Consider the following 16,842-nt stretch of genomic DNA (forward strand, 5'->3'; position numbering starts at 1 on the left):
GCCTGGCTAATTCTGAGAAGATGAAACAATAAAAAAGGAAATTATGGATTCAGTGAGAAAGCAACCAGTTTTGAGCGAAGATGAAGATAACTATTACAAGTAACTTATAAAGTCAGGAAACATGGTTTATTAGATACAATTCCTCCAAAACATTACGCTGAATTTCTAAACGGCATCAAGAGCCCGTTAAAAAAAAAAAAAAAAAATCATTTTTCTTTTTGCAGTGGCTCAACTCAAGTATTTTGCCTCTCATATGAATGATCCAAACTGAAGAGAACTGTAACGCATCCAGGTAACTGCGTATTAGCTTGTGACATCTTTCAAAGGCTCTGAACAGAAAAATAAATTTTAAGACATGTTATACGTGTACTTGCTATATGCCATCTACCCTGGCTGAACAGTCTTCATGGTATGGCAGCCTTTGAAGTACATGTCTCAGGTTTTTGTTCAGTTGACTTAAGTAACTAAAACCTTGTAGAAGGACACAAAACCCAAGTTTAAGCACCGCAGCTAAAGCCAACACACATTTCACCTCAAGGAGGGTGAAATGATACCCAGAGGCCCTGCTGCTGCCACGGTTTTCCTTTTTCTTTGCCCAAAGAGGGTGTGCTTGGGGAGCAGAGGAAAACCCAGCAGCACCATCCTCTCCAGAAGAGGACCGAGCAATTATCTTCTTATTGGAAGTCCCAATTCCCGCAGCATGGAGGGGGAGGATTAAGCAGCGGATTCCACTTTGCGGGAGGGATGGCTTTAAGCAGGCTTCGCCTCAAACAGGCGGACGTAAGGATGTTCATTTCAGGCGGTATGGCTGCTGCGGAGAGGTGGAGGTGAGGGAGCACAGCTTTCAGACTATGGTAGGTTTTGCGCTGGTAAAGCACGACCGTGCTCAGAATGAAGACTGACTGGATTATTCAAGATTCGTAGTTAACTTTTATGTTCTTTTCCCTGTAGTCCTAAATATACTACTAGAACTAATCCATGAACAGGCTTACCTCTGACCAACGCCAAGAGGAAGACTGAATTACCAGACTACTCTCAGATCTATAGGACCACCAAGTATGTTCATTTGCCCACCTCACTGATCTGCCACTTGTCACCTAGTTAATACACCTGGAAAGGGAAAAGAAAATATGCATATCCACAACTCACGCATGCTCTCTGGTACTCAAAACAGACCACAAAATGGGAGGTCACATACTTCTTGCAACCCTGGGGTAACCTCTTCCACGCTTTGTGCTTTCAGCCCCCCTCTGCCGTTCTGTATTGCCTTTTTGCACTTTGAAGACCTCTTCAGGGTAGGTGTCGTTGTTCATGACACGATCATATGCTATCTTGCATTAGCGATGCTCTGATTTATTTTGGAACCCATGTTACTGTATATGGTCTTGGTGTACCTATTTGTGTCAGAACATAAGGTCATAGGTATTATATTACAGTTTACACAAAACAGAAAAGCACAGTTCCTGTTTATGAATTAAGTCACTTCATTTTGTTGCCTTAAGTTTGCTTTCCAGCTGCCCTCAAACACTGTATTATTTAACGACCTATACAAGACTTCCAGTAGATCTTGTCTTTTTACCCAGTCATCTCCTGTGGTCTCTAAAGATGCCTCAGAACAGTGCAGCACGCGAAGGTAGATGATGCCACAATTCACATACGGGACAAATGATAAAAGTCACACGGAAGTATACTCTTCTTTATTTTGTATTTTTTTTTTTCTTGTCTCTGAACTTGAAATAGTATCTGAAACCACAAAGGAAACAAAACCAGGTGGCAGAGGACAGCTGGTGCCATGAGGGGACCGTGCCAACCCTGCTGAAAATTCTGCATGACCTACAGCCTAGACAGCAACCTCCGTGATCGGCCTCCAAAATACATCGCGGTGCTCACCACTTTACCTCGGAGAAACTCAAGATCCTCAGGGGGTTCAAGGCAAATAGGAAAGACGGATGGAAGAGATGCAAGGAAGGGTGAGCTGTGCACGTCAAGCGCTGTACCAACCTCTAGCAAAGAGCAGAGATGGGCAGGAGTCAGTCACGCTAGTGCGGCGATTGTTTGGAAATTTAATCTTTCTTAGGATTCGCTTTTACAGCCGCTAACTTCAAGCATTTCGGTCTGAGATTTTTACCATCCCTAAAAATCAGACTGTCGCTGTTGCCAAGACATACATAAGCTAGCCAAACCTTTTGGAAGTCAGTTTTCTATTTAATTGTTTTTAGAAAAATCTGCCTCTACATTTGAAAAAACAGACAGAAAAACATAGAAACAGATAATCAGAAGAGAAGCCTTCATTTGGTGTACACAGATCCATACAAACTCCTTTCTTTAAATAAAATAGCCTCATTATCTCGTCACTGTATTACCTACAGCCGCTCTCAGTGAACTCACATCACTTCTTATATTTATTATTCTATATTTTATTTTGCCTTTCTGAAAATACAATCCTCCATAACATCACTTCTACTCCCCAGATAACAGGGTTGTTTTCAATCACTGCAAAAGAAAAAATGAATTAATTCTTTTTACAAACGCAGCAGATATGACAGTATTTAAAACCATTCCCTCTTTCCTCTCCTAAAGATTAATCAGGGATAAAAAGGCTAACATATAAGCATTTACGAACAGTTAATAATTTTAATGTTTTTATTATTTCTTCTGTTAGGGACATGGCAGAAAGTTATTATGGACGAGATGTTCAAAACCACAACGTGAAAAGATAGTTTTACAAGCCTAAAGTGAGAAGCGCTCTCATTTTCAGAAAAAAAAAGTGCCACATCTATCATTAAGGAAACAAAAATAAAACCTTAAGCTCTCAACTTTCAGTTCCATTTCCCAAATCTTACGTCTTACAGTGTTTAAAAAAATTAAAATACAAACCAAACAACAAAAACCCAACAAAAAAAGGGAGTGCAAGACTTCTCATCTGAGGCTGTACAGCCCACGAAGGCTGGAGATAATGAGGCCGCTCAAACAATTCTGCATTCATTGCAAGCCTTTAGCATCCACGCTTTGTTTTGAGTCACTGCTTTTCAGTTTCTCAACCCATGAATGAAATTTTGACCCACCCAAACTTCGAGAAAATTTTCTTTTGGTCTCTCCAAGACTTGTTTTCTTGATAAAACTGGGACAACCTCTCTTTTTCATGGAAAACAGCATTACCTCCTTCTTTCCTCTGAAATCCCAAGTGCGCTCAAGTCGATCGAGCATCCAAACTCTGCATCTCTCCCATTTCCTGCAGAATCCTTCAAAACCCAGACCCTAACTTTTTTATCATGTCTGTTCTACCTATTCAAAACACAGATTATCAGACGACTGTGCAACAATTTAATATGAACTGCAACAGTGCTGTGCATATGTGGCACATATGCACAGCATATGTGGCAATATGGCAAAATTAATTTAATTTGGCAAAATTTTCCTACCGTTTAGCCTGTGCTCCTATGTCACATAACAATCAAAGCACAAAAGCAATATGAATGTAAAGTTCGTGAATTCTCTTCTTCAAATGTTTCTAACATATTATTCAATAAGAAGCCGTACACAACGTGATATTATTACAGCATAAAAGCCTCCTTTGAAAAGCTGAAATGAAAGATTTTGCATTGTTGTTTTTCAGAATAATCTGTCCTATGGCCTTGCTTTACTGAAATGTATTATCTAACAATTAACACACTCTTGGAGCAGACTTTCAGCCCGTGCAGCGATGACAGAGCCGGGATCTGCGTTACCAGCAGGCTGCCTCCGGCCCTCCACCTCTCCGCTTCTTATCGCAGCTTTACTTTGTCAGCAAAATGCTCCGTTACTTCTGCTTCGCCTTGAGACAGCCCGGTCCCCCAACAGCACGGTTACAGCCAAACGCCGCAGCTACAGACCGTACACACAAGAGCTAAACCCTACTCAGGTCTGCGCACCAGAACATTTTTCCTTCACAGCCAGCTAGGATTAGCTTTAACACCCCATAACAACGTGTTTTGATCACTGCTCCTAAGGTTTATAAAAGAAATACAAAATGCATCGAGTAAGTTCTTGCTTAACTGGAGAAGACAACTATCTTCACTAACAAGAATCCATTGTAGTATAATTAGATTTAGGATGCCGGATCAGGTTATAAACAAAAAAATTCCCCCCAAACCGGCTTTTTCAAGCTCCATGAAGAAAACGCACAGTCTAGACCAGCATAATAATTTTCAAAACAAAAGTGCAGAAGGAGATCGGACCATAAGCCTTGCCCCCAGAGAACAGGGAACTCAAGGCAATTGTCAAAACAGCATTGATTCGTTTCACACAACTAAAATCGGGTTTACAGAATGAAATTAGTACTTCATGGTAAAAGCGTGTTAAAGTTGAGCTTAAAAACACTAATCAAAAGGGCTTTTCTTGGTGGCTGGGAGAAGGGTACGCCTGCTATATTTATAAACTCCAGGTTTTGGTTTAAAAAAAAAAAAAAAAAAAAATCTGTTCCTGGGGTTGTGAAGAAAATCTGCCAAGTATAAAATGAGACAATGCTGTCATCTGACGTCTACAGACAAGACTCCAGGCATCCTAGATAATTCTCAAATGACAGCAATACAAAACTAACAAATCTCTGGCTGCTATTCAGAAGCTACTGGCCAGCACTAAAACAGACAACTCCCCTCATCCACTTCAGCTGGCTGCTGCTTTCAAAAGTTACGAGGAGCGGCAAACACTATAATAATTCGGGGGGGGGGGGGGCGGAAGTAAAAAACCTTCTGTTCCCATCCTCACCAGTCAGATGGCTCCAGAAGTTTTCTCTCCCCTGGTAACTAAAGGGCAAAAGAAGGAGACACACTGCCCCTCATAGAAGCATCTTAGCATCCACCCCCGTGGCGACAGCTGAGCTCTGGGTTTGACGCTGCGCCAAAGTACTGCTCCAGAAGAGGAGCCGACCCACCCGCTCCTACTTTTCAGCTCTAGCCACAATTTGCAGGCTTTCAAACAAAATGTAAAGGGGTTTCCTACCACCTCGCTCTCCCCTTTCTCTTCGGTCGCAGCAAATGACATTAAAAGATGTTATCTTCCCGCCTGATGTTATCACAGCACATATCTATCTTATTGGTCGTCTGCTAAAGAGATCTGCAGGGGCTGGCAAAAAGTATTGCTTTTTTTCTGTGAATAACAGCCCCTTTTGTGGTCACAGCGAATGCACGTGCATCCCAGACGCCGTGCAATACCGCTGGTGGACAAAGCGGTGGGCTCGAAGCCAAAATTTTCATTCTCAACCACATTGTTAGTTTTGTTTTTTTTTTTAAATTACCACACTAGCAGTAATCTCTTGGAAGTCAATTGTTATCCTCTCACTTTCATCATTTACATCCGCCATCAAAAATTACGGCTAGCTGTCCTCTAACTCAAAAGACCGCTTGATGTCCCCTGCCACCCTTCCTTCATTCCAGGGTGATTTAGCGTGCTGATGAACTTAATACCGCCAAGACGGATAACACCACGGCTTTGTAGTCATCTCCGGCTAGCCTGAAGCCAGTCTAACCACTGAAAAGGCCATCCCGCCCTTCCCCTTCTTGGCCACACGCTGCTACCTTGCGTCTCCAACCTACCTGCGTTGATGTAAAACGTTATTAGGGTTGCACAGTAAAGCAAACGAGGGAAGCGGTTTGGAACTAATCCAGCAAAGGTGGGGGAGGCGGGGGTGGGGGGGTTGAAAGCCAGTTTAACACCAGTCAGTTCCCTGATCCTGTTTGCCCTGTGGCTGCACAAAGAGTTGCGCTGCCACGAGGACAAAGCCAAGAGGAAGGAAGGAGGCCTGAGGAGGAGAGGATCGCTCCCCTCAGCGGCGGTGCCGACATACATTGGCTAGAAGCGACCATGGCCCAAGATGGAAAACGAGGTCGCCCTAAAATAACAGCTGTGAAAAATACTTTCTAAGCTAATACATGCCATGAAGCTCACATTACCAATACGGAACAGAAGCATGTACTTGAAGATCTTTAAAGTGTGCGAGAACGGCATCTATCTTTTAACAAACAAACAAGAGCTTCAAAAGAAGATTTTCAGAGCTACCAACTTCCAGCCTGATTTCATCCACTCAGGACTAGGCTTAAGCGCAAATCAACCTGCACAGACTTCGACAACCAAGCCTCAACGATTGGTAACAAAACTTGGAAGGGAAAAAAAAAAAATCCACCTTCTTTTCCTTTTGATACCTTAAAAACCACCTGCCTGTTAGTCAGACAGTTGTGAATCACACCACTGGCTGTGCATCTACTGCCATTATTTTGGTTCTTCATCTGGAAATCACACGCTGAGTAACCCTCACATGAGGGACTTGTTCTTTATTAATGATAACAAGGCTAAAAACCATCTTGACAGGTAAAATTTAGACTATATTATCAGAACAAGGCAGCACTTTGTAAACGGGAACTTGTTTATACCAATAACTTCCTGCAATAGGAAGGCTTTACCTATAGTATCGATTTGATTTAATTCCATGCACGTAAGGACATTCTCCTCTGTGAGGAAAGAAGGGAAGATATATGGATAAAATGTTTAGTCAGAAACAGCCTCCCAAAAGTAAATGTATGCAGTTTTTGCATGTTCACAAGAGTAATAAGGATCCACTATTTTACAGAATGAGGTTTTCTTACAAAGTCATGGTACCAGAGCAGACCTACCCCAGAAATAAATTTGATTCAGCATCTGCCAACGGTGGGTGCCTTGATTCTCTTCAGACTACGGTCAGACTCCTAAAAGGACATTTTGCCTCCTCCCTTGCCAGACATGATCCCTTCCATTTCACGCTCTTTCTGCGTGCTCTCTCCTGGCAGAGCACAGTGGCAGCAGTTGCCAACAAGTTAAGCATAGTTACCTCCACTTGGGGTATCTCCTGTCCCGTCTTTGATGACGGCTCAAGACACAGCTATGTACACAATTCTAAATCCCTCCAACGTTAATAATCTCTGACAGTATGTCGGTTCAAAATAAAAATTAATATACTGAGAACTCTTCAGTTTTCTTAATAGTTCCTACCCTCTTCACTAAAAAAAAAAAAAAGAAAAGAAAAAATAACACAAAACCAAAAGAAACCCAAGCAACTGTTCAATACTTCCAGTAAGTCAGCTAAGTAGTTTCAGTAAAATCCAGCACTTCTAATTGCATGCGTTTGTCCTCCATACGCCTCTGTGAAACCAATGGGAAGGTGTCTTAACTTACTCGACCATAGGATTGTTACTGAAAGGCCTTTTTCTTGTCCTCACCACACTAAATCAATGACAAACCTACTCGTCAAACCACCATCGCTCCCGTAACCCTCAGGAGGGAGGCGAAGGCAGTTTGCTGCACATTTGATGCGTGAGCCAAAGCCCGTTGAGAGAGTCGGGAAAATACAGTCTTACTGTTAGGTCTTTTTTTCCAGTTGGCACCTCATCAACAATGTCTCCACCCAAACCTAGGGTTGTTTGCAGCGCTACCGAGTGTGCCTGAGCTCGGCCAGGTGTCCTTAGCCTGACCCATCAGCAAAATCGGGACCACCGCTCACAAACGATGGGTTCCACGCCACGTGTGGGGTCTGTGGAGCCCTGAAAGCACCGTCCTGGCTATCTGAGCCCAACATTTATGCCGCCATAAGGACGGTTTAACGCAAATTCTGCATTTTGCTTGCAAATGGTGTGCTTTTTCCCTGTGGCGGGACGCGAGGCGGCTCCACGGGAGAGGGAGAAAGGAAGGGGCTCCATCTCCCAGCGCACCCGCAGAGGCTGGGTACCCCGCGGCCTGACCAGAGGGTGGGCTGAGGGCTAGGGACAGGGGGTTGACATGGCAGCCCACGGCCACACGGGATCGTGTGACACCCCCCATCCCCTCCTCCGCCTCTTCCCGCGGACACCGAGGGCGCTGCAGCCCGGCCGGGGTTCCGGGATCCCCCGACTCCGCGGGTGGGTGTGTGTGCGTGGGTGCCGCTCTCCCAGCGCCTCGCAAGCCCGGCCGAGGGTCTGGAAGGGAAGCAAAGCGGGGTGGGGGGAACCCGGGCAACCCCCCCCTCCTCTCCCTCTCGCCCACTCGCCTGGTTGGGGTCGGTGGCGCGGAAGACGTGGCAGGCCATGGGGGAGTCGGGGTTGTCGGGCTGCGCCTTGATCAGGTAGGCGAAGTAGGTGAGGTCGTGGCTGTTGTGGATGAAGCGGGCGATGTGCTGCGCCTTATGTTCGAAGATGAAGACGGCGGGCGCGGGGCTGGCGGGGCGGCCGGGGCCGGTGGGGCGGCCGGGGCTGGCGGGTCCGGCGGGGACGCAGCGCAGGGTGGGCGAACCCACCACCAGCAGCACCTCCCGGGCCGGCACCCCGCTGCCCAGGGCGCCGCCGGGCTCCTGGCGCTGCCCGCGGCGGCGGATCTCCGCCATCAGCCAGGGCAGCATGGGCAGCGTGGTCCGCCGGTCCAGGCACGACGAGCCCACGTACCACAGGCGGAACCGCTTCTCCCCCGGCGCCGCCGGCTGCGGATCGGGCTCGGGCTCGGGCTCCGGCTCTAAAGGGTGGGAGAGCGGCTCGCCCTCCCCTCGCTTCTCCATGGCGGGTGCCCGGGCGGAGGAGCGCGGCCGCTTTCCCCCCTCCTTCCTCACCCCGGCGCCAGGTGCAGCCCGGCGGGGCCTGCGCTCGGCCGGCGCCGCCGCTAAGCCCGCATCCCGCCGGGCACGGCCCCGCAGCCGCGCCGCCCTCCCCGCCTGCCTGCCCGAGCGGGGTCAGCCCGCGGGGAGGGAAAGGACAGCCGAGTCACCCTCCTCCTCCTCCTCCGCCGCCTCCTCCTCCTCCTCTTCACCGCCCCGGGGAGGAGCAGAGAAGCTACGCCCCGAGCGGGCACGGCGACCCGGCCGAGGGGCGGGACGGCACCGCTGCGGGCTCCAAACAAAAATACAACGTGGCCTCCGCTCCGCCGGGCACTGCCCGGCCCCGGGGGATGCTGCCCTGCGCTCCCGCAGCCGGGAAGGAGGAGGAGGAGGAGAATGGTGATGATAATGATGAGGAGGAGGTCCGCAAGGGGAGGAAGGTCGCCGAGCGGCAGAGGGAAGGAGCTGGGCTCCTTCCGCCCCCTTTGCACAAGCTCCCAAGCTTTTTTTCCGAGTTGTTTTTGCTTTTTGGCGAGCCGGAGGGGCGATGGGGAGATACACCCCCCTCCCACCCCCCCATCCCGGAGCCAGCGGGGTCCCGGGTTCTCCCCCCCGCGGCTCTGCCCCCTCCGCCGCCCCCGCCCGGGGGAAAAAAACAGCCTTGTCGCAAACTTCCACGACTGCCGAGTCGCTGTCAAGTCAGAGTTTAATTAAGACTGCTTTTAAAAACAGTTTTTTCTGTGTTTTCTTTTTCCTGCTTGAGCTGTTGGAGTGGTTTTCCCCCCGCCCCCCTCCCCCGCTATCGCGATAACATATCTTTTGTCAACGAAAAATCCGCCACCTACTGTAAATGTTAGTAACTTGTCTCTACCTGAGAAAGCAGCTGGACAAAGCTTTTCCAGTCGTACAGCACCCCTTTTGGATATCCGTTTGGGAATTGTCAACGTTAGTGACCGTCCTTGCGTTTACATCTGTAGCAACAGCAGCGATAATTCCCAGTAACACGCTATCATGGCAACTGTTTTAACCCTGTCTAGAAAAAAAAAAACAAAACAACATAATAAATCTGTATTTTGAGCTGAAGAGTGACTCTGATTTGCGGCTGCGTGCCAGATTATTTGGGCAGAGCGAGGTCACACAGCACAGCAGGTCACAACCCACAACGGTCTGAACTGACACGAAAACTGTCGCGTTAGCAATATGTTAATAGCACTACAAGCAACCGTGCTCATTTCCTGAGGAAAGTATTTTGCTCTTCTTTTTTTTTTTTTTCCCCCCAGTTTAATTATCTGGCTGAATGCATTTTGGTTTATCAGTTGTAATTTTCAGTTTTAATGTTCTGACTCAGGAAGACCTCAAATATACCTCTTCCAACAGCATCCTAAAATGAGCTTTTCTTAGAACAGGGCAGCTAATGCAAAAAAAAAAAAAAAAAAAAAAAAGGTCTCATGTAGGCTGGACACCAGCTTTAATATCTCCTAGAATGGTACGAGTTAAAGCCAGAATGGAATTGCTTCCCCAAGCTATTTTCACACACATTAGGATCTGAACTGCATTAGAATAATGGCCGAATTTTGTGTATCAGAAACCTAAAAAAATTTCTTGTCCCTTCAGTCTCGCATTAACCCGTTCAGCTGAGAATGTTAATTGAGGTGGTGTGCTCGGTGCTGTGCTCCAGCATTCCGGGATGACCGTTTGGGAGCCACCAGCATCCTCTTAACATCACACCTGGAAGAAGCCCCGTTCTCTCCCCGGCAGCAGCGCTGGCACCGGTTTGATGCTGCAGGGAACTGCTCGTTTTCTGCCAGTTCAGTTCCGAGAGCCGCCTCTAATTGAAGTGACAGGCCCTCGTCCAGATCCCGCTATTGGCACAAAGGAAGCGGGAATAGCTGCTGGGGGCATGAAGAGGGCAGCGAGACTGCTGGCTCCTTTTGGGAAGGGCTGGATAGACGATTCATCCAGAGCGTGAAGCTGCGATTCAGTCGCTTGAGCGCTGAGACCCATTTAAACTAGCGGGAAAGTGAACCCAACACTGGGCTTGCACTAAAACAGCGGGGAGACCCCGGCGTACATTCTGTTGCGATGGGTTTAGGTGGGATAATCGTGAAACGGCTCTCAACAAAGCAGCCTAAGGGGGAAGCTGCAACATACTGAATTGCCGCAGCTGCTACAAACGCCATCTCCGAGACTACTAGATCCCTTTGTATGGTGTGTGCCTACGACCTACCAAAACCAGGTTGCGGACAACCACCTAGGCTTTTAGGCAATAAAAATAATCAGGAAATGTGAAGACAATCTTGAGAATACATTAAAAAAAAATAGCAGAAAGAGGCTGAAATTCTTTTAAGCCATCACAGATCCATTGATGTTCTCGCGTTGTTCAAATGGAACACGAAGCCTTCACTTCAAGACGCTACAGAGCGTCTTCTTTTAGCTGCTACAGATGCCACTTTGATTTTTACAAATTATATTACCAGGTAGAACTGCAAGGAACAAAATGCGGAAAATGAATCTGAAGTTCTTAAATTGTCACCACTGTGCCAGTTATGGAAAGCTGTTTGGTTTCTCCTTCAGTTGGGTGACTTGCTTAATATGATATGAGGTCTAGTTGTTTTGACCCTAATTTATTTTTATTATTGAATTCTTTATCCAAGTCCCTTTTAAGATGAAATTAATCTAAATAACCTCTACCACTAATATGTTAAGTACCTTCAAAATCAAATTCTCAGATGTTAATCCAAAGTTTTGATGCTTTCTTCTCACTTCAGCTATTTATGTCTCTCTGAATCGATTCTTCATAGTAATCCCTCTTAGCTGTCCACCACCTTTATCCATTTACTTCATTATTTCTTTCTTATCCTTTAATCTGCCTACCACTTTTTATCCCCCCATCTCATTAATAGTGTTTCGTTAGAAACTCGGTCCTTTAGTTACATAACTTTTCTTCGTGCAGTTGGTTCCTTTTTCTCATTTCTCTTCAGTTGTAAGATTTCACGCATGTTTAAGTTAAATCTTCCTAATTTCTCTCATCTTGAGCGCAGTATTCCTTTGCCCGTGACCTCCGTCTGACATGGTCCTCACGTAATTTCTCCCCTAGTGTTTAATGGTAACAAAAGCACCATCCTGTAATTCTTTGCACAATATAGTTAGGAATTAGCCTAAACTATATCGTCTTTATAGCTCAGTTAATGGGAATGAGAAACTTTGGGACCGAGAAGGAAGCAATTTTCCACAGCCCTTATCCACTGAGCTTTGAGAATACATGTCTGTTCTTGATGAAAGAACAGTTTCTCTCCAGGTTATCCCAAACAGAAAGAAGTATAAATGCAGCACCCGTGCAGAGACATGACAGGCAAAGCCTCTGACGAGAGGCCACGATTTTTATTTTAATTGTCTTTTATTATTATTATTAGCCAAGCTTCTTGAAAAAAATTGTAAAATTCAAAGCGAAAACTATGTTGGAAGATCTAAAGTACATAAAGTACTATGCTCAATAATTGCCGTATCACGTGCTGCAAATACACGTTCGGTTGGTCAAATGAAAGCAACCACGCACCCCGTCAGATTTTTTTGAGTTGCTGATAACCGGCCATTGATTTCTGTTGACTAAACAGGCATTAGATGCAAAATCCCTCAAAATAAAGTATATTACTGAAGTGACAAAACATGGATACAATTAACTAAACGTACATAAATGCCTGTGAACATTTTGGATTCAATACATTTGTCAATGGAGTACTACACGCCAAGATTATTTTTCCAAATGAAATGGGTAAGTATGTTTTCCTTCTGTTTATGAAAGGAGGTATGTTTTGTTCATTACGACAATACCCTGATAACGTATACTGTTTCTGCACACGGCGCCACAGCAGCCATTTCATCTGTCATATCTGGACCATCAGTTCATCTTCAGCGTTAAAGGGTTTAAACCTGCAAAATGGTGGGCAACCACAGCTCTCGGTCATTTTTTCAGGAGCGGAGAGACCTCAGCATCTCACATGATCAGACTGTTAATTGCTAGTAATTATCCATCCCCTTAAGCTTTCTAGCCACAATTTTAATTGCAGAAAAAAATACGAAGTTATTAGAGGAGCTGTAGACTTGACTTTACGATCCCGTAATTTATGCGTAACTTCAGCCACCTTGGAGTGGAGTACTTTGTTTCAGTAATATGCCCGATAGCTGCGATTGCTTCTCATCCTGTTGCTTTTCTAAGAACGCTGTCACTTAACTCGCTGGGATTTCAAGGTCCACTACCGTATTTGCAGTATTTTTAACCAGTCAAATTTTATTTTCCTCTCAGAGCACCTTTAAGTAAGATCTGAGATACAGACATTTTTACTTTAGATAATTGATTTAAACTACCCAGTCTTATGTGAAGATTCTAATGAATCAACTTTTGGCAATGTAATTGAAGTATTAGAAAGTAAATTCATTAGATTGGGCTTATTAGCAAGGCTCTAAACTTTAGCTGCTAGAGAAACTCTGGCGCCTCCTCTAGTAAGTGTGTAAAAACACCAGTAGAAATATTGAATATTCTGTATTTTGCCGGATATATAAAGGTTATTGTAGTTTAAAACGTAACACCAAAGGTTTGAGTAAGACACATCAGTCTCGTAGAGACACGTCAATATCAGGAGACACTCACTGCATTTTGTACACAATAAAAAAGATGAAAAATTCATCTGATAGGGGTTTGGGTGGTTTGTTTTTTTTTTTCCTTCTCAAATGGCACTAATCTTTTTTGATCGTAATGACAGATTATAATTTGTTCTGCCAATAAGAACCATTCCAAAACAGATTTAGGGGAACTGGAATGAGCAAATTTTGCAAGAGAATAATCCCTAGCTAGAATTTTCTCTAGAACTTAAGGCGACCCACCACATTTTATGTCTGTGTTCAGTGTATTGTTATTCAATTTAATACAGGACTGATTAAAAGAAGCATTTGATTGTGGAACAGATTCTTACTGTTGTCATTTTTTCATGTAACAGTCATCCCATGAAACTTTCTGGCACAGCAGACTTTGAATGCAGTGAAGAACAACGCTTTCTGTTTAAAACTAAGTTTTAATCTCGAGTTCTGTGTGCTTACAAGTGATCATAGCGTCTTTCCAGGTGGGAACATTTGCAATTTGGTAGTGTTTTTTTGTTTGTTTATGGAGTTTTTTTAAAGGTTTCTCCCTACAAAAATGGGTATCTGATCAGCTTACTGAAATCCCTCTTCCTGAGATAATACAGAGTTTGGTGGCTGTTGGCAGGTCAGGCCAGTTGTAAAGCTAGTTATTGCAGGAGATAGAGCAACTTCTGCAACAAGTACTTCTACGTTCCCAATTATTTCTGCTTTTATATAAAGGAGGCATTTGCTTCCCTACTATTCCCTGACCACTGCAGTCACATACAAAGAAAGGAAAAAAATGAGGAAGACAGTACTGCAGCTGCTGGAGTCTACTTCTCTCCCTGGCAGTGCCTACTACCTCTACCTCATTTTATCATTTGGAATGGATCCTGGTCCCCTCCCACTCTCCATAATGGAAACTAAGACAGGATTTCTTGTTATTGCCAAAGTTAAATGGAAAATCTTTATATTATCCCACAAATATATTATTACAAAAGGTGACCCCCATGCTAGAAAGGTTAGCAGATCTGTAGCATGGTGCGGAAACAATGCAGAATAGAGATCCTTTGGAAAGGCACGAGTACTCCAAAGGTCACAAATTATATTTGTTCAAGAGAAAAACGCAAATACCATTAAGACTGCAACAGTGTCTCTCTATTAAAATGTTGTTGCAACTTCACAACGCAGTACTGTACCTCTGGTAAGACAAGGTACAGCTTACTATGACGAACAGGGCACTTCTTGTCCCAGAACAATACAAAGATTGGTGCCAGCAGAGCTGCCAAAAAAAAAAAAAAAAAAAAAAGGAACAGATGGGAACCCCTTAATCCTCTTTCTCATCGTCCTTGACTCTCTCCTAGGTAAATCAACATCTGTTGTCTTGACTCTGTCGACCGCTGAGCATCTCTCGTCTTCCCAACTGCGAGAAGCAGCGCTGCACAGCCCACCAGTGATTCACATGAGGCACGCACTTACATTCCTTTACTCGTTTTAAATGTAAAGTTTAACACTCCTCTCAAGGTTTGCGTGTGGTTGCAGCATCCAGTACTTGCCCGTTCAGAAGCATGACCGGGAAGGAAGCCTGTCTTGCTTTAAATTGGCCAAGCTCTCAGATGAATTTTTAAAAAAAAAAAAAAAAAAAAAAAAACAAACAACTGTAACCTGCCCAAGACACAGTAGTGATGACATTTGGGCCCCATTAATGAGAAACAGAAAAATTCTTTGCAGCGTCAGTAGTACCAAGAACATCTGAACATTATTTTTCAAATTCAGAGATAGTTCACAGGGGAATTAAGCAGCAGGAACACTTTCAGTGGCAGAGAAGTGTATCCTTAAGTGTGGCATAACGTCACCGAAAACTAGGCTGCACAACAAAATACAGAAAAAGGAATTCAGAGTGGTTAAACTGCATGAAAACCTTGCATAGAGAAATGCAAAATGATTATTCTATGAACAAGATACAGATCTAGAAAAATCTATTTGAGAGATGTGGAGCACCTCTCCTGTGAAGACAGGCTGAGAGAGTTGGGGTGGTTCAGCCTGGAGAAGAAAAGGCTCCAGGGAGGCCTTATAGTGGTCTATACCGCTACAGGAGAAATGGGGAGGGACTTCTTACAAGGGCATGTAGTGATAGGACGAGGGGCAATGGCTTCAAACTAGAAGAGGGTAGATTTAGATTAGATATCAGGAAGAAATTTTTCACCTGAGGGTGGTGAGACACTGGAACAGGTTGCCCAGAGGGGTGGTGGAGGCCCCATCCCTGGAGACATTCAAGGCCAGGCTTGATGAGGCTCTGAGCAACCTGATCTAGTTGAAGATGTCCCTGCTCAGTGTAGGGGGGTTGGATTAGATGACCTTTAAAGGTCCCTTCCAACCCAACACATTCTATGACAAACATGCAAAACAAGAATAAGCCTCAACAGAAATATATCATGATTCTATTTAAAGTGCAATTAATAATGCAGAAATGTTAGTATAATCAAATCACTGTTTTAACCTACTGCAAATATAAAATGTATGGTATGTATTCTGTTATCATTAAAATGCTGAATGCTGTTTTATGTCACCAGAAATTGTTACGCTCATCTTTTTAATAATTAACACAGAAGTTAAAAGTATTTCCCTACAATGCAAGAAATAGGATGGAAGCTGTGGTGACATGAACATGTGCAGCTCCAGATACAAGCTACACAGGGGAGGAAACCAGAAGTCCTTATCCCATTGTGGGACACGCTCTCAAAGGATTACCGTGTATCAAGACTATATGTAGGAGTGCCACCTGGCGACCAATGCTATGACAAATTCCTCTTAAAATACTATATAGCACAGAAATTTATTGTATGAAATAATAGAAGTTTCATTTTTTTTTTTTTATAATATGCCTATTAAAGCTTCCTGTTACAAAGCTCGGTATGTGAAGTATAAAACTGACACTGAAATTTCCAATCTAGAAATATAACAATACTTATAATGTTAACACTAACAAGAGTATTTGGAAACTACGGCACCTACACATATTGGACAGAAATAGTTCCCACAGGTAAGGCAGCTAGACTGTAATTAGCCATAGGAGGAAAATGCAGCAAAGGGAGAGGAAACCTAGAAACACTAAAATTAGTGTTCTCTGAGAAGAGAGCAATCTCAGCTTCCTTACTTCCTCAGTGGCACAAAGTCACTAAACCACATCTCTAAGCACCATGTCTACCAGTCTTTTAAATACCTCCAGGGATGGTGCCTCAACCACTTCCCTGGGCAGCCTGTTCCAATGCTTAATAACCCTTGCAGTGTAAAAACTTTTCCTAATATCCAATCTAAACCTTCCCTGGCGCAACTTGAGGCCATTTCCTCTTGTCCTATAGCCTGTTACCTGGGAGAAGAGACCGACCCCCACCTCTCTACAACCATCCAGCTTCCTAACCAAGTGAACAGGTAGTAAGCTAGCAGCTAAATCAACAATCACGTAACATTTTACTAAAAATCTGTCTGGGAAATGAGCACAACCACAGGGTACTGAATAAGATAGAGGCTGCTGCATTTTAAGTCCCTGCCCCTACTGCAGAGGTTCTTCAAAGATGGAGAATTTTTTGCTGCAGGTAGATTAAATGATTCAGGCACTTTTGTATGTTATTCTAGTACCCACAAGGACTAAATAGAAG

At 44.5% G+C, this 16,842-nt stretch overlaps 1 protein-coding gene across 1 annotated transcript in view; it reads right to left on the bottom strand.

Moving 5' to 3' along the window:
• The window catches only part of TBC1D4 (TBC1 domain family member 4), a 114,051-nt gene extending 105,312 nt beyond the window's left edge, over positions 1–8,739 (bottom strand). Inside the window, exon 1 of the mRNA XM_054189082.1 lies at positions 8,033–8,739. Coding sequence (XP_054045057.1) covers positions 8,033–8,533 — 501 coding nt within the window. The 5' untranslated portion in view covers positions 8,534–8,739. The remainder of the gene's footprint in view (positions 1–8,032) is intronic.
• Between the last annotated feature and the right edge of the window lie 8,103 nt (positions 8,740–16,842).

This window comes from Rissa tridactyla, chromosome 1 (assembly GCF_028500815.1).
Source record: "Rissa tridactyla isolate bRisTri1 chromosome 1, bRisTri1.patW.cur.20221130, whole genome shotgun sequence".
Taxonomy (NCBI): domain Eukaryota; kingdom Metazoa; phylum Chordata; class Aves; order Charadriiformes; family Laridae; genus Rissa; species Rissa tridactyla.